Raw genomic sequence first — 22,641 nt, forward strand, 5'->3', positions numbered from 1 at the left:
AATATAACATCAAAATTTGTGTGATGCAGTGAAAGCAATGCTTAGAAGGGAATTTATAGCATTGAATGCCTATATTAGAAAAGAATAATGATCTAAAATAAACATCTAAGCTTCCACTTAGGAAACTAGAAAAAGAAGAGCAAATTAAATCCAAAGTAAGCAAAAGAAAATAAATAATAAAAATTAGAGCACAAATCAATGAAAATGAAAACAATAAATCAATAGAGAAAGTCAAAAATACCAAAAGCTGGTTCTTTAAAACAATCAATAAAATCAACAAGGCTAGCCAGACTAAGAAAAAAAGAGAGGGGATACAAATTACTAATATCAGAATTGAAAGAGGAGATATAACTATGGATCCCACGGACATTAAAAGGACAATAAAGGAATATTAGGAATAACCCAATGCCCACAGATTTGATAACCTAGATGAAATGGACCGATTTCTTGAAAGACACAATCTGCCAAAACTTACATAAGGAGAAACAGACAATCTAAATAGTCCTATATCCACTAAAGAAATTAAATCAATAATTAATAACCTTACAACAGAAAGCACCATGCCCAGATGGGTTCACTCATGAATTCTACCAAACATTTAAGGAAGAAATTATGCCAATTCTCTACAATCTCTTTCAGAAGACAGAAGCAAAGGGAATACTTTGAACTCACTCTGTAAGGCCAGCATTACCCTAATACCAAAACCAGAGACATTACAAGAAAACAAAACTACAGACCAGTATCTTTCATGAGCACAGATGTAAAAATCCTCAACAAAATAATAGCACATTGAATCCAACGATATAAAAAAATAATTATACACCATGACCAAATAGGATTTATCCCAGTTACGTAAGGTTGGTTGAACATTCAAAAATCAATTAATGTAATCCATTATATCAACAGACAAAAGAAAAAAATCACATGATCATATCAATAGATTCAGAAAAAGCATTTGACAAAATCCAATACCTATTTATGATAAAAACTCATAGCAAACTAGGAACAGAGGGGATCTTCCTCAACTTGATTAAAAAAAGTGTAAAAAAAAAACCCTACAGCTAACATCACACTTAATGGTGAGAGACTTGATGCTTTCCCACTAAGATCAGGAACAAGGCAAGGACGTCTCCTCTCACCACTACTTTCCAACACTGTACTAGAAGCCCTAGCTAACGCAACAAGACAAGGAAATAAAAGATATTCAGACTGGGAAGGAAAAAAATAAAACTGTCTTTGTTCACAGATGACATGATTGATTATGTAGAAAATCTGAAAGAATCAACAAAAAACTCTTGGAACTAATAAGCAATTATGGCAAGGTTGCAAGATACAAGGTTAATATACAAAAGTCAATCACTTTCTGTATTGGAAAAACCTACAGTTCTTCCCTCCTTTATAGGGAAAAACCCAATCCTTCTTCGTTTTTCTGCTGTGCATCCCTTTTACTACTCACACAGAACACTTCACTTCTGTTACTTCTTGTCACCAAATGTGTGGGGGTTTTACCTCCATCAAGCAATTCTCCATGACACAAGCTGGGTGTTCTACAATTAAATTCAATTTTGACAGTCTCTACCTGGAGATAGCATCAGATCCCACAGGTTAAGGGCTCAGTCCCAAGAGATTGCTCCCATCCCACTCCAGATGCTGATTACAAGTCCAGGTTGTCACCTGTGCTTCTGACCTATTGGCTATATGAGAGGTTCCCATGACCCACTCCTCAGGTTTGATTAATTTGTTAGAACAGCTCACAGAACTCAGGGAAAGCTTACTTACATTTACTAGTTCATTAAAGGATATGGCAAAGGATACAGATAAACAGCCAAATGACGAGATACATAGGGTGAAGTCTGGGAGAGTCCTGAGTGCAGGAGCTTCTGTCCCCATGGAGTTGGGGTGTGTCACCTTCCTCATATGTGGATGTGTTTGCCAACCTGGAAGCTCTCTAAACCCCATACTATTGGGATTTTATGGAGGCTTCCTCACATAGGCATGACCTATTACTAACTCCATTTCCAGCCCCTCTTCCGTCTCCAGAGAAGTGGGGGAAGAGAGAGATGGGGCTGAAAATTTCAAGCTTCTAATCATGGCTTGGTCTTTCTGTTGACCAGCCCCCATCCAGGAGCCAACGAGGAGCTCACCCAGAGTCACCTCATTAGAACAAAAGATGCTCCTAGTACTCTTATCATTTAGGAATGTACAAGGCCTTTAGGAGTCCTGTGACAGGGCGAGAGTCAAAAGACCAAATATCAGAACAAGAGATGCTCCTTGTGCTCTTATCACTTGGGAAATTATGAGGGTTTTAGGAGCTCTGTGCCAGGAACTGAGGGCAGAGACCAACATATATATTTTCTATTATTTCACATTTTCCTATTCACCAGCAATGAACAAGTGGAATTTGAAAATAAAAACACACTACCTTTTGTTTTTTTGGGGTGCTAAAAACACCCCAAAAATGAAAGCATCCCCAAAATGAAATACTGAGATATAAATCTAACAAAATATGTATAAGATCTATATGAGAAAAACTACAAAACTCTGATGAAAGACATCAAAAAGAACTAAATAAATGGAGAGATATTCCATATTCATGGATAGAGAGACCCAATATTTTCAAGATGTCAGTTCTTCCCAACTTGATCTCTAGATTCAATACAATCCCAATCAAAATCCCAGCAAGTTATTTTGTAGATATCAGCAAACTGATTCTAAAGTTTTTATGGAGAGGCAAAAGACCCATAGTCGCCAATTCAATATTGAAGGAGAAGAACAAAGTCAGAAGACTGCCACTACCCAACTTCAAGACTTACTATAAAGCTACAGTAATCAAGACAGGTAGTGTTGATGAAAGAATGGACAATTAGATTAATGGAACAGAAATGAGAACCCAGAAATAGACCCACATAAATATAGTCAACTGATACATGACAAAGGAGCAAAGACAATTCAATGGAGCAAAGATAATCTTTTCAACATATGTTGATGGAACAAGTGGACACTGACATGCAAAAAAATGAATCTAGGGGCCGGCCGGGTGGCACAGCGGTTAAAGTGAGTGTGCTCTGCTTCAGCGGCCCGAGGGTTCGCAGGTTTGGATCCCGGGAGCACACCGACACACTGCTTGTCAAGCCATGCTGAGGCGGCGTCCATATAAAGTAGAGGAAGATGGGCACAGATGGTGGCTCAGGGCCAATCTTCCTTGGTAAAAAGAGGAGGACTGGCATTGGATGTTAGCTCACAGCTGATCTTCCTCACCAAAAAAAAAAAAAAAAAAAAGAACCTAGACTGAGACCTTATACCCTTCACAAAAATTAACTCAAATGGATCATAGACCTGAATGTGAAAATATAAAATTCCTAGAACATAACATAGAAGAAAATCTAGACGACCCTGTGTATAGCAATGACTTCTTAGATACAATGCCAAAGGCATGATCCACTAGAGAAATAATTGAAAGCTAGACTTCACCGAAATTAAAAACTTCTTCTCTGAGAAAGACAATGTTGAAAATGAGAAGACAAGCCACAGACTGGGAGAAAATATTTATAAAAGACAAATATGATAAAGGACTGTTATCCAAATTATACACAAAACTCTTAAACTCAACAATACGAAAATGAACAACCCAATTAAAAAATAAAAGATCTGAATAGACGTCTCACCAAAGAAGATATACAGATGGCAAGTAACCATTTGAAAAGCTATTCAACATCATATGTCATTAGGGAATTGCAAACAAAACAACAAAGAGATACTATTACACACCTACTGGAATGGGCAAAATCCAAAACACTGACATCGCCAAATGCTAGTGAGGATGTGGAGCAACAGGAACTCTCATTCATTGCTGGTGGGAATGCAAACTGGTACAACCACTTTGGAAGACAGTTTGGCAGTTTCTAGAAAACAAAACATACTCTTGCCATACAATCCAAGCAATCACACTCCCTGGTATTTATCCAAAGGAGTTGAAAACTTATGTCCACAAAAAAACCCTGCACACAGGTATTTATAGCAGCTTTACTCATAATTGCCAAAACTTGCAAGGAACCAAAACGTCCTTCAGTAGGTGAATGGATAAATAAACTGTTGTACGTCCAGACAATGGAATATTACTCAGTACTAAAAAGAAATAAGTTATAAGCCATGAAAAGACGTAAAGGAACCTTAAGCGAATATTAAGTGAAAGAAGTCAGTCTGAAAAGGCTACATACTGTATGATTCCAACAATAAGACGCTCAGGAAAATGCAAAACTATAAAGATATAAAAAGATTAGTGGTTGCCAAGATCTAGGGGGAGAGAGGAATGAAAAGGCAAATCAAAGAGGATTTTCAGGGCAGTGAAACTATTCTGTATGATACTATAATGATGGATATATAGCATTATACATTTGTCCAAATACAGAGAATGTACAACACCAAGGGTGAACCCTAGTAAAGGGTGAACTCCTAGTACTATGGAGTTTGGATGATAATGATGTGTCAGTGTTGGATCATCTACTGTAACAAATGCACCGCTCTGGTGCAGGATGTTGATAGTGGGAGAGGGAGTATTTGGGAACTGTCTATAATTTCCATTCAATTTAGCTGTGAAGCTACAACTACTCTAAAAAATAAAGTTTATTAATGTAAATAAATAAAAATAGTGAAATTTGATGTATACATAAAGCTATAAATGCTTGGGGTGTTTTTTTCCCCCTTTTAAAAGGAGAATCCTTTAGAATCAAGATGAAAACACTGACCCAAAATTTAAATTTTCCTCAAAATTAATGATCTATCTGAACAACACCATTTATATTCATTCATCTTTTGAGTCCAAAATATGTATTTGAAAGATGGCTAGTTGAGGTTTGGATGTTAGCTTTGACAATGAAAAAGAAGTTTCTCTGTACTAAATCAACTAGCTTATACAGAAACTGGATTTACAACCTTGGCCTCACTAGTGTTATACTCTAACCAAGTGTATAGGCAGAATCCCAACAAGAAACAGATGGCACACATAAATTAGGATAATTTAAAGATGGTTTACTTGCAAAAGTGTGGACACAATATAAAAGAACCATAAAAATGGTGCAAGTTCTAGGGGCTAGCAGCAATGGAGCTGTCACCATCCCTAATACCAAAAGGACAAGAAGAGAGGTTACTGGAACCCAGAAAGAGAGCGTCACGTAGAGTAGGTCAATTTAAGAAAAGTAGTGATGTGTTGAGGGACAAGGCCACCCTGAAGTGATCCCATGGGGAGGGAATGGGGAATAAATGTACTGATTCACTCTCTTTCCTTCCTCCCAGCTCCTGCTCAGGCTGCTTTCCACTGGCCCAACTAAACAGGAAGCCAGAAGATATGAGAGCATGGATGCATTCCGTATAGGTAAGCCTTACAAAGAGAGAAGGATGGATAACTCTGGATCTGGAGGGACAAAGGGACGGTATTTTGCACACTGCTGAATTAAATAACTACAAAATTACACTACAGTGTAATTTATTAACAAATATTTAAAGGGCCCTCAGTAAATGTTGTTTCAAGGCATTTACTGAATGTGAGTAAGGATAGGTACTTAATTTTCTCAGGGACAGGGAGGTGGTCTGAAGTGATATTATTTTAGACGGGGCTTTGAAGGGAGTAGGGAAAGGAAACAAGAGGTCATTCTCTGTAGAAAGAACAAGGCCTTGCCTACTTCTCCTTCCTCTCATACCACTCTCCCCTTGTAACAGTGGGGATATTTTCAGTTGCAAATAATGGAAAACTAAACTGACCCTAACCTGATTTAAATAATAATGGGGATTTATTTCATAGAACTGAAAAGTCTAGAGGTAGGGCAAATGTAGGATTGGTCAATCCAGGGACTCAAAGATGTCATCAAAGAACAGGTTTCTTTATATCACACCAATCTGGTATCCACATTGTCAGATTCCTCCTTTTTGGCTTCTCATGGTTGTAGGACGACTGCCAGGCACAGTGGGAGTCGTTCCTGGTTTATACCTTCTTCCTGGTTTATAACCACTAGCTAAGGTCATTTGTCCATTCCTGAACCAATGACTGTAGCCAGAGGAATGAAATATGTTTATGACCTTCTGCCAATTTAGGGCTCATCTCTAAAGCTGAAGGCATCAAAACAAAAATCTGGATGAGTTTAGGAAGGAGAAGAGAAAATACTGATGCTGGAAGCAACCAATAAATGTCCAATGTACTCCTTCGCTCAAGATGCTCCAGCCATACCAGACTTAGTTCCTCAAATATACTAAACTCTTTCCTGCCTCAAGGCTTTTTGCACGTGCTGTTCCCCTTACTTGAAACATTATTCTCTTCCATCCCCCACCCCTTTACCTCCAATGTAATAAAGTCACCTATTACAACATCATCACATCCTTTACTTTTTCTTCATATTACTTATAACAGTTTTAAATTATTTATCTGTGTGACTTTTTGTTTTATGTCTAACTCCTCCACGGGAGTATAAACTTCAAAAAAGCAGGAATATATTTTATTTTCTTCATACATGTATCTACATAGTACCTGGCACATAGTGTCACTCAAATACCAGATGAATGAGTGAATGAATGAATCAATGGTGCTAATGAGATTGACATATAGCAAATGCTTACTGGCTATGCATATCATCATAAGAATGTATGCCACTGGTCACAAGTCAATGAAACAATATTTTGAATGGACTAGAAAAAATTCATTCATTGCATTTAGTGGAATCATAACTCAAAGTTTACGAATCTGTATTTAAAACATTTTATCTTTATGCCGAAAAAAACTACCCAACTTTTTCTAGTAATATTTCATAAAACTAATTATTTTAGACTATAATTTTTATATAATACTACAAAATTGTATCAAGCATACCTTCTTTAAACTGCATATTTCAGATTCTTGGTTTTTATTTAAGGCTGAAAGACTTTTGTTTAACTGTACTGCTTCCCAAACTGCAATATAAAGGACACTTTGGAAAACATATTCAACGTACACTTTAAAGAAAGTATCACTAACATGGACAAAGAAAAAAGCCTCAAGGCAATGTATATAATTATTAATGAATTTAAATAATATTCACAACCTGCTATTTACTAGTATCAGATAAGTTCAATTTATTCATTATAAATAAGTCCATTTAAACATTCTCCATTAAATATGTAAGTTTAAATAAGATAGCACCTACCATTTTGTTCTAACTTTTCATGATTTTCCTTTACCAATCCAAATTGACCTGTTATTGTGGCATAGTATTTCTCAATTTCATTCAGTTGCTTCTGATGATCTTCTTTAGCCAGAAGATGTAACTGGACTTTTTGTTCCTATTTTGAACAGTTATTTTAAGTGTTATACATACATAACACATACATACATAACACATACATACATTTATATATATTAAAGATATATAAAATTTTACTGTTTTTAATAATTGTTACTATTAACATAAGTATGTCATGAAAAAGTACTCTCTGAGTACACCATAGGGAATAAATGTTAGGAGATATTTCTAAGTCCATGTAAAATAGAGGCACATTTTTTTCTTGTAAAAAAATAGTCACTTAAGGTTATATTTCCCTTGTTTACAATTTCTTTTTCAAAATCAACTGGTTGTTTTATTTATAGAAAAGTCAATTAGTCCAGTCCAAGATTAAGCAAAGTGGGGGGACTATTAAAGCAATACTCTTGATAATTTAGGAAGGAAATTTTTTTCTCTAAATTTGCTGGCATAATTATGATGTGCATATCAAAACTCAGGTAATTTTTCTTAGATTAATTTTAATGAATATAGCACCTTCTCACTGCATCAAAAAATGGAATGATGAGGACAATATGTATCAGTGGCAGGGAGGCAATGTAGTATAGTAGAAAGTCTACTTAAGCTGGGAAACATAGTGGGTAAAAACTGCACTCTATGTGTAATATAATATGGGCCTTCACTGCTTTCAGCTAAAGGAGCTTGTTTACTAAGAGATATGATTTTAAATTTTAAAAAGAAATATTACGTTAATAGAATCAACACTATTTTTTAAACGTTTTGATCTCGACGTGGCATTAGCAGAATCATTGATTGGTTTCACAACTTCATTCATTTTTGCCACGTGCTTCAGCTTCTATGAGCAATGACAAACAAAGAACAGTGTGGGCCCATCGACTAGCACTCAGTAACTGTTTTCTGAATGAAATGTTGTCCCATAGAGTTCCAACAGTGGAAATTTGTTAGATTTGCCTGGCCAGCATCTATTTCCCTCACCCAACAGTACCACAATTCCAACTATTTACTTGCAATATTTCTTCCTCATTACAATCTAGTAGAACTAAAATTCAGGGGTCCTATTCTTCCCTAGTGAAGTGAAGAGCAATCGTACCCAAAATAAACCAACTGATTTCTACCTTCTTGGAATTTGAATCTTGAGCAAAAAAGACTATAAAACTAAAGAAGTTTAGCGGTGATCCTATCCAGACTGGTATGAGACCTCTGTCCTGGGTTCCTACATCCTGCTTCAGAAACTCTGGAATTACCCTGGTCCCTGTTCATTCTCAAACCTATTCTTCACTCTCTGATGGATTGTGAGTGCCTCCACTAAATTTCCTTTTGCATAAGTTAACCAGAGCCATTCTCTACTGATTAAAACCAAAGTACAGGCAGTATAGTAGAGTGGTCAAAAGGTCGTCTGCCTATGTTCAATTCTGCTGTATGACCTTGGAGAAATTATCTACCCTGTCTTTAAAGTGGAGATTATAATAGTATCTCTCTCATAGGTTGTTGTGAGGATAAAATGAATTAACACATATAAAGCACTAAGAACAGAGCCTCTCATATGTAATAGGTACAATATAATGTTTTGTTATTATTATTCCCTGAAAAAAGTGTCTTCAATAATTACAATTAATTTTTATTTGGAATAAGAACAGCCCTCTCTAATATGAATAAAGAACACATACTATAATTTAAGTTGTACCTAACTATACTATCTAGACAAATCTGATGATAACTTTTTAAAAGACACTTTTTAATGATTTTAAGCAAAGTGAGAATATCATTGGTAATGATTATGATATATCAATTCAAAGTTTCTCATGCACTTCTATGGGCTTTTCAAATTCACTACTTAAGTCACTGGAGTTAATTATGTAGCAACTATAAATGCAAACAAGTTGACAAGTTTACTTACTCCTGAGATCTTATGCCTACCTGGGTAGTTGCTATTATCAATAACTAAACAATGAACAATAATGAATCATATTTTATTCCTCTAAAATACCACTTAATTCTCTAGAGAATTATATTCGTTTTCAGCAGACGTGTAGAACCCTAATACAAGTTCACTGAAAATTGGTCTAAAGGCATTTTTTCAATTCAAAGTATTTTTCAATTTTTTACTTCAAATCAATTTTTATGTATCCTTTATGAGAATATTGTCTACTACATATTAATATTTCCTTAAGGCTTCCTTAACCTTTCAGTTAAAAAGTTGTGAATAAAATAGGCTGTCAATGCTTGCAAAGGTTAACGATCCTGATACCTAAAAATGCAGCAAAGATCAAAGTGATTTCAGAGGCATTTTCTACATATACAGAGCTCTACACACATTAGAGTAATCTGTGATATACTCTAGTTCAACATCCTTTGCTTGAGGCTAAAGTTGAATTCAATTGAAATGAAGTTTCATTTGTTTGCATGACATAATTCTGATTTTCAAATGCATTAGCCTATTCAATGGCCATGATAAATACTATAAAGAGTTTCAAATCACATAGGCACCTATATAACTTATTAGCCCCTACAGGTCCAAATGGGACTGTTCATACAGGAACCTAGTTGGATGCCCTGATTTAGTTTTGATAATGAGATGAAGAGGCCAGTTGTCAAGTTTGCCACTAACTGCATGACTGTCAGCAAATAGTTTAAATTCTTTGGGAAGCAACAACAAAAAGTAGATTGGTAACACCTGCGTGAGTGAAACCTAAGAATAATACAAATAAATACAAATAAATTGATGGTGTTATTATTAAAACTGTAATGTTACATACTATACCATAATAAATAAAGTTTATTTCATTGAAATGACTAAGAAATAGCTAAGTACATACTGTTTTGTTCTTTTTTCCCTGTGGGAATTGATTCAAGTTTTATTTTTTCTTTTACACCATTTTACTACTAAATGCAAAAACTGTCCACAAGAAAACAATGGCAGGATTCACTGCTTTCCAAATACATGTGTAAGTCATTTTAAACAAGTTTAATCTATGAAAATCAAAGATTAGAGAAAGAAAAGAAAGCACAAGCATAATTGTGTGTGTGTCATCTAAAAGTTTACTTAAAATCCTCTTGAGGCATTTAAAATAGGAATAATTTAAAAATAATGTTTGCACATAACTTTTTAGAACTACATTTACTAATAAAAGGCATAGCTGCTCACTTCTTCCTTATTTCCTTACAGAGATTAATTTGAAAACTTTTGGAGATACAAGTAATTTCCCTTAAAACAATTAGTTCATTATAAGTAAACTTTAGAGGAAAAGATAAAAACCCCAAAATAAATTTCATATAGTCTTCATTTCTATTTTTGCAACGTACCTTTCAATTTCTTCAATATGAACCCAAAATAAATCAATGGGATTATAAAAGTCACTTTTTTAAAACCTACAGCATCTTGAAGATATTTTTACCTTTTTAGTTGCAAATATAAGGCATACACTACTTAAAAAAAGTAAAGCTACACATACTTTGTGTGTACCTATATACCTAATATTTATAGTCATGAAGATTATTTCCAGACAAGTCTTCAGTCTTAAAAACATTCTACTCTGAAAGAAAATATGCGGTAATTCCAAATTGTATCAAAATCTTCAATATTGAAAATTTATTTTAATTTAATACAGAAAAATAAATCTTTCTTATAAGTCTCTTCTTTAGAGGAAAGTGATATACAAAAAAAGAAATAAAATATAACTAAGAGATGGCTGGATAAGTTTTTACTTCATTCATTAAGCTCTATTAGTTACTCAGTTACACAACACAGTCACCTATCCAGTAACCACTTATCCAGTAACAGAAAAGACTTTCACCAATGACCAAATCAAAATAACAGTTAATCTGACATTGTATAGTTTAACATGTTTTGTTGCATTCTTTTTATTGGTAATGATCAATGTGATCATTTGCTCAAGTGAAGGTTTGGGTACTTTTAGAGATAGATGAATCTTTCAATTCATAACTGTATTAATTTATCTAGAGACATATCACCTCCTCTAAATGAAAATCAGCTTACTGAATTCCCAAAAGACAGAAATTTACTAGTAGTTAAGGGCTCACCTTTAGGAGATCATGAACTTCTTTAAAAGATTCTTAATACTACTTTTTAAAATTATTTTTTAGGACATCTAGCTTTATCAGTTGTTCCCCAGAGGCCTACCTTGACATGTGACCATCATTATTTCCTGTCTTGCCCACAGAGTCAAATAAAAGAATAATGTACTGAGTTGAATAAAATAAGATTAACTGAATTACTGAATACTGTATAGCACTTTGAATAAAGAAAAGGTCATCTGAACTACATAAGAATAACATAAAAAGAATAAGGTAAGCATGTTTATAAAAAAAGATTATTTTTAACTTTTATCTAAAATGCGTATAATATTCTGCCAAAATGGGCACAAAATATTAAATGTACATATCAATACATAAAATTATTTTAGTTCAAACTGATTTAATCCTTTGGACTGTCAGAAAAAATTGTAACTATAACTCAAATATCATTTTAGTAGGTTCTTAACAGGCTGTAGTTCACAATAACAAAATACTCAGAAATGACCAAAAACTACCAAAAGTATACTGCATGTTTCCATGGTTCTTTTTAAGATTACAAGTAGCTGATGCGATTTTAAAGTGGAATAAAACAAAACACATTTTACGTTGCCTTTGACCTTTAACTTGTAGCCTTATCTCCCAGGTCAGTGGGCACATTATGCAATTTCACTATATTTTGTGTAAAACCACTGTAGCGTTGAAGATGACTTTCAGTACAAATGTCACGGTACTTAAAGCTAAACCGGGATCTAGTTTTTCAGCTTCTTAATTAAAATTGTAGTTTAAAATAGTCTGACAATATTATCTTTATTCTTTCCAGTTGAATAGCAACAGAATTTTCACTTCTTTTATTCAATCAAGCTTAGCAATCTTTCTAAGGCTCTTTTATTTTCTAACATACCAAAACAATTTTAATGTTCTTGTATTTAATGTTACAAGGAGTGATCTTTCATTTCTTACTTCTCATATATATAATATATAAACTTTACTAGAAAATTAATTTTACTTGCCTTACAGTCTGCTCCAAAGAAGGAAGATTGAAATAGCATAAACCTACCTAAGAAACCCTCTGAAGATTTAAGTGGATATGGGAGAAACTTGCTCAATCAAATATACAGAAAAAAAAAAAAATCCTTCTGCATTAAATAGGAATAGAGAGAATATCAAAAGTAAATATTCCATAAAATGTTATGCAGTAAAAATGCAAATATTAATTTTTAATATACTATAGAAGAGAAATGCACAACAAACACTTGTTGAATGATAAAGGATGAGTACCATATCCCAAATGTAGTATTAAAATGCTACTTCATATTATTTCAGTTTTTCAGGCTATAATTAATACCTATATGTTTGCATAAACACCTAGAAAAGATATCATTAAAATAAGAGATTTTAGCGTTTTTTTGTTCTTATTTCTTTGTTGTTTCATTTTAATATAAGACCTCTACCAATAATTCAGGAACTGTGTTCAATTTATTCTATAATACGTAAATACTATGTAATCTGGAAACAAATTTGTGAAATAAACTCATTTAAGCTATATTTGAAATTGTAATTCAGTCCTTTAAAGAGGATATTAACATCCAGTTTCAACTTTTTTTTTTTTCACTATAGACGTCACATTTGTATTGACAAAAATACTATGCATGTTATATACTAATCTGGGGGGTGGCTGTATATTTTGTAATTTCCTTACCATTTCACTCACTTTCTTCTGTAAAGAATATTCAGAAACCTTGAAAAAACAAGGAGAAAAATCTCCTTAAAATTCTTTAATTATCTGTTATAAATTCCTCTTGATACTAAAATTGTGTGCTATAAAATGTGACATTTATCTTCTATGCACTATTCTTTTCTAGTGACATTTTTCCAAAATGTTATTTACCATAACTGTCTTCCCTGTAACAAGAACAACACACTCATTCATTTATTCAACACATATTTATGAAGCACCTACTATACACCAGCCTTTCCTAGGATCCTGGGATACAGCAGTGAAGAAAAAGTCCCTGACCTTAAGAAGCTGCCTGTCCACTGGGGGTGGTGGCAGACAGACAACAAAACATAAGCAACCAGGACAGAAGTCAGAGAGTGACACTGAAGAAAAATAAATAAGAGGGACAGCAAGAGCAGTCTAGGAGAGCTTGCACTTAACTACTTATGAAGAAAATCTGATAAGACAAGTAAGTATCAGGGAAAAAAGTCATTTTAAACAAATCATCTCACAACCCAGAAATAACAATCATTAATACTTGGGTACTGTCAGATATTTTTCTATACATTTACACTTTAAAAGAGAGCCAATGGGGAGTGGAATAATAATATATGCACTATTTCGTAAACTATTTTTACTTAATAAATAACAAACACCTTTCTATGACAAATTAATTTACAACATAACTTTTTAATGGCTATATAGTATTCCACTGCTTAACTTTATACCATAGTTTACCAAATCACTCTCATTTTTGTAGATTTACCCATTTTTCAGTTTTATTAAACTATTCTGAAATAAACATGCTTGTACCAAGAACTCCGTAGTTATTCATTTTAGCAGGATAAACTCCCAAGTAGAAACCCTAAGATTTGTTTATTTTTTTTTTTTGTGAGGAAGATCGGCCCTGAGCTAACATCAGCCAATCCTCCTCTTTTTTTTTTTTTGCTGAGGAAGACTGGCTCTGGGCTAACATCTACGCCCATCTTCCTCTACTTTATATGGGACACTGCCACAGCATGGCTTGACAAGCAGTGCGTCGGTACACGCCCGGGATCCGAACCAGCAAACCCCAGGCCGCCACAGCGGAGCGTGCACACTTAACCACTTGCGCCACTGGGCTGGCCCCAGATTTGTTCATTTTTATAGACTTTTAACAATTATTACATAATCAGAGCGTTCGACCAAGTTAAACTCCAATCAGCCATGTATGAGTGCTCATCTTCTTAAACTCTCCTTATACTTGTTAAATTTTAAGCAAAAATATAATAATTACTTCACATTTCTTAAGAAATAAATTTTTTAGCACACTGCCTTGAATAGCATACAGATAATTGTATTTCATTTTGGTAGATTGGGTTATGTGTGATTCATTTCTTCAACAAATATTGAATGCTTACTATAACTAAAGCACTGATATAGACACTGGCGGTACAATATTGGCCCAAAAAAATCCAGCCCATCTTAAATTCTGGGGAATGTAGATAATAGGCAAATAAGTAACTTAAAATATGTGGTCTATTAGATATTGATAAGCAGTAAAAAAAATAAATAAATCAGGGAAGGGGATTACATAGGATGGCTAGGAAAGTTCTTTCTGAGAGAGCAATTTCTGAGCAAAGACTTGACAGAAGTGAGGAAGAGTCTTCCAGCAAGTGCAAAGGCCCTAAGGGAGAAAAACGATGTGTTTCACAGGACAGCATAGAAGCCAATGTGGTTAGAAGGGAGTGAGCAAGGGGAAGAACTGCAAAAGATAAGTTCAGAGAAGAGTAGGAGAAGAAGGAGGGCGGAGGGCCATATCATCATAGGTCTTGCAATGCATGATGTAGATTCGGTTTTTACAGTGAATGAGACAGGAAGCCACTGAAGAGTTCCAAGGACAAATGTGACATAGGCTGACTGCTATGTTAACACTGTTAAGAGGAACAGAGGTGGAAGCCTGAAAACCCCTTAATAAACTACCACAATAATCCTGATTAAAGAGGATGATGAAAGAGGGGTGTTAATAATGGATGTAGTGAGAGGTGGTCAGATTCTGGACCTATCTGAGGGGAAAGCTGAAAAAATTTGCAACAGAAAAAGGGGAGTTGTAATTAATGAGGGGAAAAAAAGGAAAAGAAGTTAGTTTTCAGGAGGGGAAGATTTTGGGAACCTGGTTTTGAACATGTCAAGTTTGAGATGTCTTTTAGACATCCAAGAGTCAATCTAGGCTGGATATGGGGTTGGAAATATACATTTGGAAGTCCTCTGCACATAGATCCCATTTTAAAGACATGTAACTGGATGAGATCAGAGTATTTTTTAAGGCATAGAGACAAAAGAGAAGTACAAGGGTAGAGGTCATCTAGAAAAATAAGAGGAAAAAAAGACACAATTCAGAAGACTTGCACTCTAATCCTGAATTTATTATTACCTGCTACTGTGATGGTTAATTTTATGTGTCAACTTGACTGGGCCAAGGGGTGCCCAGATTAAACTATTTCTGGGTGTGTCTGTGAGGGTGCTTCTGGATAAGATCAGCATTTGAAGCACTGGACACAGTACAGAAGATTGCCCTCCCCAGTGTGGATGGGCCTCGTCCAACCTGTTAGGGCCTGAATAGAACAAAACATCTGAGCAAATTTACCAAATCCTTTCAGGTCACTGTTCTTCAGACATTAACACCTCTGCATTTTATTCTTTCTGAATCATGATTCACAGCTATATTTTATCAACACCTCTAGTGCCCTATCCAACTTAAAAAACTACCATGTAGCTGCATTCCTATGACACGTAAGTTGAATTTGAAAGCAATATAACTAGATTGACGTGGAATCTTTTTATGGATGCTATATATAATGATTTTTTTTAATTCTAAAATAACAAAATTGGTTTATAATATCAGATATAGGCATCTAATACAGGAACAAAACTATACTGACACTGATTAATGTATTAACTACAGAGGGCAATTTCAAGGATAAAGTACAGATGTTTTCCTATTATAGTTATTCTTCACTTTATGGAAAATTATATGAAAAATTGACTGTAAAGCACATTTCTTTAGAGCAAACCTTATTTTCCATTAATTGTATTTTTGTTACTAGGGAATCAAGTCCCTCAAAATACTATGTTGAAAACATTTAACCCCTACCCTTTCCTGAACAATTCAGTCCTAAGTCCCCAGGTGTCCTTGGGGAAGGGGTAAAGGGGTCACGGCAGCAGCACTCCAAATCAGGGTATCAGGCCCAAATGTGGAAGAGAGGATCTCCTGCAATCTACTGCAGGAGTTAGAAGCTGAGTAGGGTGAGGGGGGCAACCCTGAGAAAGGGGCAACCCAGCTCAAGGTGTCAGAGTCCAAGCTGGGAAAAGAGGGCACACCTACTGGGAAGGAAGGTGCAGCAGAATAGCGGACTGAATATATACGGGGTAATTTATCAAATAAGTAAGTATATTAAGGATAAAGAGGGTCATATTTCTCACTGTTAAGAGGAAAGAAATGTAGAAATACAGACGGAAATAAACTAAAATTAATTTTGTGGTTTTGGACCGGAACTGGAGGTAATGTAAATTCATGGTTTTGATATACATAGAGAAATAAACATAATTATAAATGTGTGTATATATATATATTTGTGTGTATATAAATACATACATATATTCCCTAGCTCTGTCAACTGAGAGGGTCTGAGAGCAATGACACCTCAACAGTAATGAGTGTAACAGTGCCCAGATCTTGGCTTCTACACACCATTTTCCACTAAAAGGTCCCGGGGCAACATGGAGAAATGGTTTGTTTCAGGGCAAGCAAAGTCAGGTAAACTACTAGGTGATCCTGGCACATTTTGTTTTTATCTGAAAGCAGGAAAATGCTGACAGAATGATGAAGATATGTCCAAAAGACTCAAAATTCAGCTTGAATGTACTCCCACTGATCAAACAAAGGATAAGTAAAGCATCAAAATAAATAATGATAGTCACATTTTAATCCAATGAATAAGAAACTATGAGTCTATATTGATATAAATAAATAAATGAATACACTAAAAGTTTGGTGAGAAACAGAATATTTACATAATTTCAAAGCACCTCCCTACAAAATAGGAGAAAAGAGTAACTTTTTTTTTTTTTTTTTGTGAGCAAGATCAGCCCTGAGCTAACATCCATGCCAATCCTCCTCTTTTTGCTGAGGAAGACCAGCTCTGAGCTAACATCTATTGCCAATCCTCCTCCTTTTTTTTTTTTCCCTTTTCTCCCCAAAGCCCTAGTAGATAGTTGTATGTTATAGTTGCATATCCTGCTAGTTGCTGTATGTGGGACGCCGCCTCAGCATGGCCCAACAAGCAGTGCATCAGTGCGTACCCAGGATCCGAACCCAGGCCGCCAGTGGCGGAGCATGCGCACTTAACCGCTAAGCCATGGGGCCGGCCCCCAAGAGTAACTTTCTAATGAAGAAACTTGTCAGATACTCCCTTAATCAAATGATCAAAGTGAACATCACCAATAATGAGACAAACTCAAATCATGAACTATCTGATAGGATCCAATTATAGGGGAACAAGGTACTATCTCTGTAGTATTCCTGCCAAAGATACATAAACTAACTTTAATCACAAGGAAACATCACACAAACAGAAATTGAGGGATATTTACAAAATAACTGGTCTGTAATCTTCAAGAGTTTCAAAATCATAAAATCACGAAAAAGACTGGGGAACTTTTCAAGATTGAAAGAGATTAAAGAGATATGACAACTAAAAGCAACATAAGATTGTAAGCTGGATTCTTCCAGTATAAAAGAATTGATTAGGGAAAGTGTTGAAACCCAAATCAGGTATGAGGATTAGATTATAGTTATGTATCAGTGTTAACTTACTGATTTTGATGGTTTTGTAGGACAATGTCCCTGATTATAGCAAAGATACACTACAGTATTTGGGGTGACAGGGCACTAGACTGGTATATTACTCTTAGATCATTCAGGAAAAATAAGTTCTTTGTATTGTATTTCCAACATCTCTATAAGTTTACGATTCTCCAAACTACAAAATTACCCAAATGTCTAGGAATTCCTGATGGATAAATGTTCACTCTCAAAGCTCCAGGAATTTAGTTCCCTTTTGTCACTGTGGTAAGGCCTAACAAAATTAGGTTTTAACAGTAGAAATAACACATTATGTATTAAATATGTCTTCAGTTCTGTTGAGAAATTAATATCTTAGTTGATAAATTCAGTAAGTCTAAAATTTAGTGAAATAACATGACATCATAGAGCTTTAGAGCTGAAAATTTTCCCGTTACCCCCAATCCAGTTTTTAGCAACTTCTATCTATGCTCTCTTATTCATGCCTCTTCTGGGAGGGTGAATGAAGACCTCTTCCAAATTTCCTTACTCCTAATACCCAGAGTAGGGAATGTAGATATGCTATGACCTCACAAAATGGTCTTGTTTGGGAAATGCTGATGTATTTCAATTTCCTCATTTTACCTTAAGGAAAACTGAGACTCCAGAAGACAAAGTGTCTTACCATGTAATCATGTTATTATGTCATTTATAGACAGAAACAATTTACTTAAAATCTACAGGACAATCAGCAAAGTTTCTTTATTTAGCTCTCTAGGCATACTGTTTACATAAACAAAGTTTAATTTTTCAGATAACTTAGATATAGGCAGGTTGCCCTGCTCTAAACCAATCCCTTTGAAATCAAGTAACAAGGTACCATGTTTAAATAGAAATGAAACACATTCAAAGAATCGATTAAAGCAAAAATAATTGAGTTTTCGGTGTATGGTGGTTTTGTTTCTGTTTGTTTTGGAACTCAATAAGTAGAGTCCCTTGTCCAGATGCTCTTTAAGAAAAGGCATTATCTGATTTCTTATTCCTGGCACATAGTAGGTGTAACCTTACAAAAGGAAAAAGAAGAAAGAGAAGTAACTTTCTAAATAAAGGAGGGAGGGAGGTTGTTACATGATAGTTACAAGGCTGCGAACTTCCTGTGCCTAGTGGATTTATATCAGATCCATAATTGAACAGGAACTTATTTAAGCTTCTTTAACTTGAGGGGAAAACATCATAAGTATCTTCATTGCTCTACACTGTACCTGTACCATAAGTACACCATGAGGTAACCCATACATCACTTGTACCACGTCACAGGTTGAATGAGATAAAACAAATCTGTACAGACCTTGCACAGAGGGTCAGCTAGATGAAGGAACTTCCTTTGCTTTGACAACACTCACTATATTATCCAGATAATTAAACATGCATGAATGATATCAAATGAAACAATTTAAGAAGGAATGCTAAAAAAAAAAAGCACATAACAAAATTGAAATATTTCTTTACTGACATTTTAGTAGAAAAAAAGTAATACTTTTTCAAGATTTATCAAGAAATAATAAATTAGGCAAAATGAGAGATACGTTATGCCTAGTTCAAGACACTGTGAGAAAAACAATTAATGTCTTCTACAATAGCTACAATGGTAATTTCTGTTTACTCAATTGCAAGAACAAATGTCTTAATTTCTCTAAATAAAAAGAAAAAAGTATACCTAACTAGGATCATCAAAAGTATACCAAACTGGATATCTGAGGTATGATAAGAATCACTAAACTATACAGCTATATAAACTTGAAATAATAGACTTGAACCTCTATTTCTTGTTCTATCAACTTCAGAGAATATTTCTGGATATCAGCATCAACTTGATCTTACCACACCTTCACTTTTTCATCAACAAAGTTAGTAATATTTAAGTTTTGTTCTGTAACCATAATTAAGTATTCCATGCTTTGTCTATAGGTTAATTCTAAAAAATGGAAGACAATGGTGTTTACGTTATTACAATCAATATAGATATTGTTTAATGCAGAGCCTAACAGTATGCTAACAATACATTTCCTTCTCTATAGGTTCAATGTGCTACATGAAGGATGATTTTATTAGGGTCAAGACCTAAATATCTCTCTTCTTATACTCCATCAATTGCTCAAAACCATCCCCAATTGAATTTGCTTTATGCCTTAGTTATACAGTCATCTATTTTCCCTGGAGTTTCTAATCACTTTCTACTTTTTTTGTTGAAACAAGATACAAGGATTCTTTACTATATCACTAATATCTTCCAGCCCCATATTCATTCAGTCTGAGGCATGGAATCCATTCCCTTCTTTTTATTGAAAACATTCTTCTTGCTGCTCATTGACATTTTGTTGTACTTAATTTTTATTTACTTTGTTACATCAAAGTAACAAAAGAAATCCAAAATAAAAAGTGCTTAATATCTCAAGTGAGAAGAATCTAAATAGTGTTAAGAATTGGATAACAATCTGGAAAAATATAGACTTAGATTCCTATCTCATACTGTGTTACAAAGATAAACTTCAAATGATCAAAGATCTAACGTAAAATTTGAGTACACAGAAGTAATAAAAGAAAACAAGGGCAAATCCTTTTATAACTTTGGATTGGTGAATGGCTTTCTAACCATGACAAACTCCAAAAGCTATAAAAGAAAAATAAATAATTCATAGCAAAAAAAATTAAGCAAAAAAACTAAAACAAACAGAATCAAAGTACAAATGACAAACTGAAAAAACTACTTGAAGCTCAGAACACAAATAAATAGGGCTTATTTCCAAGAAATATAAAGAATTCATGGGAGTGATCAGAAAGATAGCAGAGTAGGAGGTCTCAGCCCTTCTCCCCTCACACACACACACTATTTAACCACGACCTAGGAATGAAAATAGCTCTGGAAGAGCCTTGGAGTACAATTAAGAAGCTGCAGCAACCCAGGAGAGCACATAAAACAAGAATGACCAAATAAAAAAGTGTAGGAAGCATTTTACCTGTGTCATCCCATCCTCTATGCTCACATAGCTCGGCACCAGAAAGGATGCCTTCAGCCACAACTCTCCCCAAATGAGAGAAAAGGAGAGCAGGAAGACACCAGCAGCCTTTGCCACCAAGGATCCCAGCAGCCCTCACCACTACTGTGGACACCAGCAGCCCTAACTGCCAAGGACCCTCATAGTCTTTGCTAATGCCTACATTGACCCCAGCTGACAGAGCTGCCTGGAGTCCATGCTGCTGTGCCCCTCCTTGAAGCCAGAGGTGCCACCGCTCCCCCCACTGACCCAGAGCTGCTAGACCCAGTGCCACACCTGGTGCCACCACACATTGCCCCCATAGCTGGCATTCTCGCACCCGCCAGTAGGTGAAGAAGTCACTGTTCCTTCAAATGTGCAAACACCAACACAAGTCTACAAGGAACAAGAAAAATCAAGGAAACATGACACCACAAAGGAACATTATAATTTCCAGTAATTGAGCCCAAAGAAATGGAGATCTATGAACTACCTGACACACAATTCAAAATAATTGCTTTAAAGAAGCTCAGCAAACTACAAGAGAACACAGATACAAAACTCAATGAAATCAGGAAAGCAATACATGAATAAAACGAGAATCTCAATAAAGAGGTAGAAATCACAAGAAAAGAACCAAAAAGAAATTCTAGAGCTGAAGAATACAATGAATGAAATTAAAAAATGCAACACAGAGCCTGAACAGCACATTCAATCAAATAGAACAAAGAACCAGTAAACTCAAAGACAGATCATTGGAAATAATCCAATCAGAGAAGAAAAAGGAAGAAAGAACAAAAGAGGGTGAAAAAATCCTACAAGATTTATAGAACACCATCACAAGAATCAATATAAGCATTATGGGAGTCCCAGAGGAGTCAAGAGAAAAGGGCAGACTTAAAGAAATAATGGCTGAAAACATCACAAATCTTGGGTTGGAAATGGACATCCACATTCACAAGGCTCAAAGGACCCCAAACAGGATAAAAGGACAAAGAGAGAATCTGGACAGTAGCAAGAGAAAAGCAACTTGTCACATATAAGGGAACCCCTACAAGGTTATTTGCAGATTTCTCAGCAGAAACCTTGCAGGCCAGGAGAGAGGGGGATGATACATTCAAAGTACTAAAAGAAAAACAACTGCCAATGAAGAATACTATACCCAGAAAACTATCATTTAAAAAATGAAGGAGAGATAAAGTCTTTCCCAGACAAACAAAAGCTGAGGGAGTCAGTCACCACTTGAATTGCCCTATAAGAAATACTTAAGGGGGCCAGCCCCGTGGCTTAGTGGTTAAGTGTGCGCACTCTGCTGCTGGCGGCCCGGGTTCGGATCCCGGGTACGCACCGACGCACCGCTTCTCCGGCCATGCTGAGGCCGCGTCCCACATACAGCAACTAGAAGGATGTGCAACTACGACATACAACTATCTACTGGGGCTTTGGGGGAAAAATAAATAAATAAAATTATAAAAAAAAAAAAAAGAAATACTTAAGGAAGTTCTTCAAATTGAAACAAAAATATGCCAGACAGCAATGCAAAAGCATATGAAAGCAATTCTCACTGGCGAAGGTAAACATATGGATAAATAGAGAATAATGTAAGACTATAATGGTAGTGCATAAATTACTTTTAACCCTAATATAAAATAAGTTAAAAGACAAAAATTTATTAATGGATAATTATCACAAGGTAGGGGGTAGTAAAAGTGTACTGCTTTTGTATGCAACTGAAGTTATCAACTTAAAATAGACATAACTACAAGATAC

At 35.1% G+C, this 22,641-nt stretch overlaps 1 protein-coding gene across 1 annotated transcript in view; it reads right to left on the reverse strand.

Moving 5' to 3' along the window:
• The window catches only part of CCDC73 (coiled-coil domain containing 73), a 121,948-nt gene that overhangs the window by 52,940 nt on the left and 46,367 nt on the right, over window positions 1-22,641 (reverse strand). The window contains exons 6-8 of the mRNA XM_058546199.1: window positions 12,997-13,035; window positions 7,170-7,305; window positions 6,857-6,936 (exon numbers count right to left, since the gene is read on the reverse strand). Of these exons, the coding sequence (XP_058402182.1) occupies window positions 6,857-6,936; window positions 7,170-7,305; window positions 12,997-13,035 (255 nt within the window). The remainder of the gene's footprint in view (window positions 1-6,856; window positions 6,937-7,169; window positions 7,306-12,996; window positions 13,036-22,641) is intronic.

The sequence above is a fragment of the Diceros bicornis genome, chromosome 7 (genome assembly GCF_020826845.1).
Source record: "Diceros bicornis minor isolate mBicDic1 chromosome 7, mDicBic1.mat.cur, whole genome shotgun sequence".
NCBI lineage: Eukaryota > Metazoa > Chordata > Mammalia > Perissodactyla > Rhinocerotidae > Diceros > Diceros bicornis.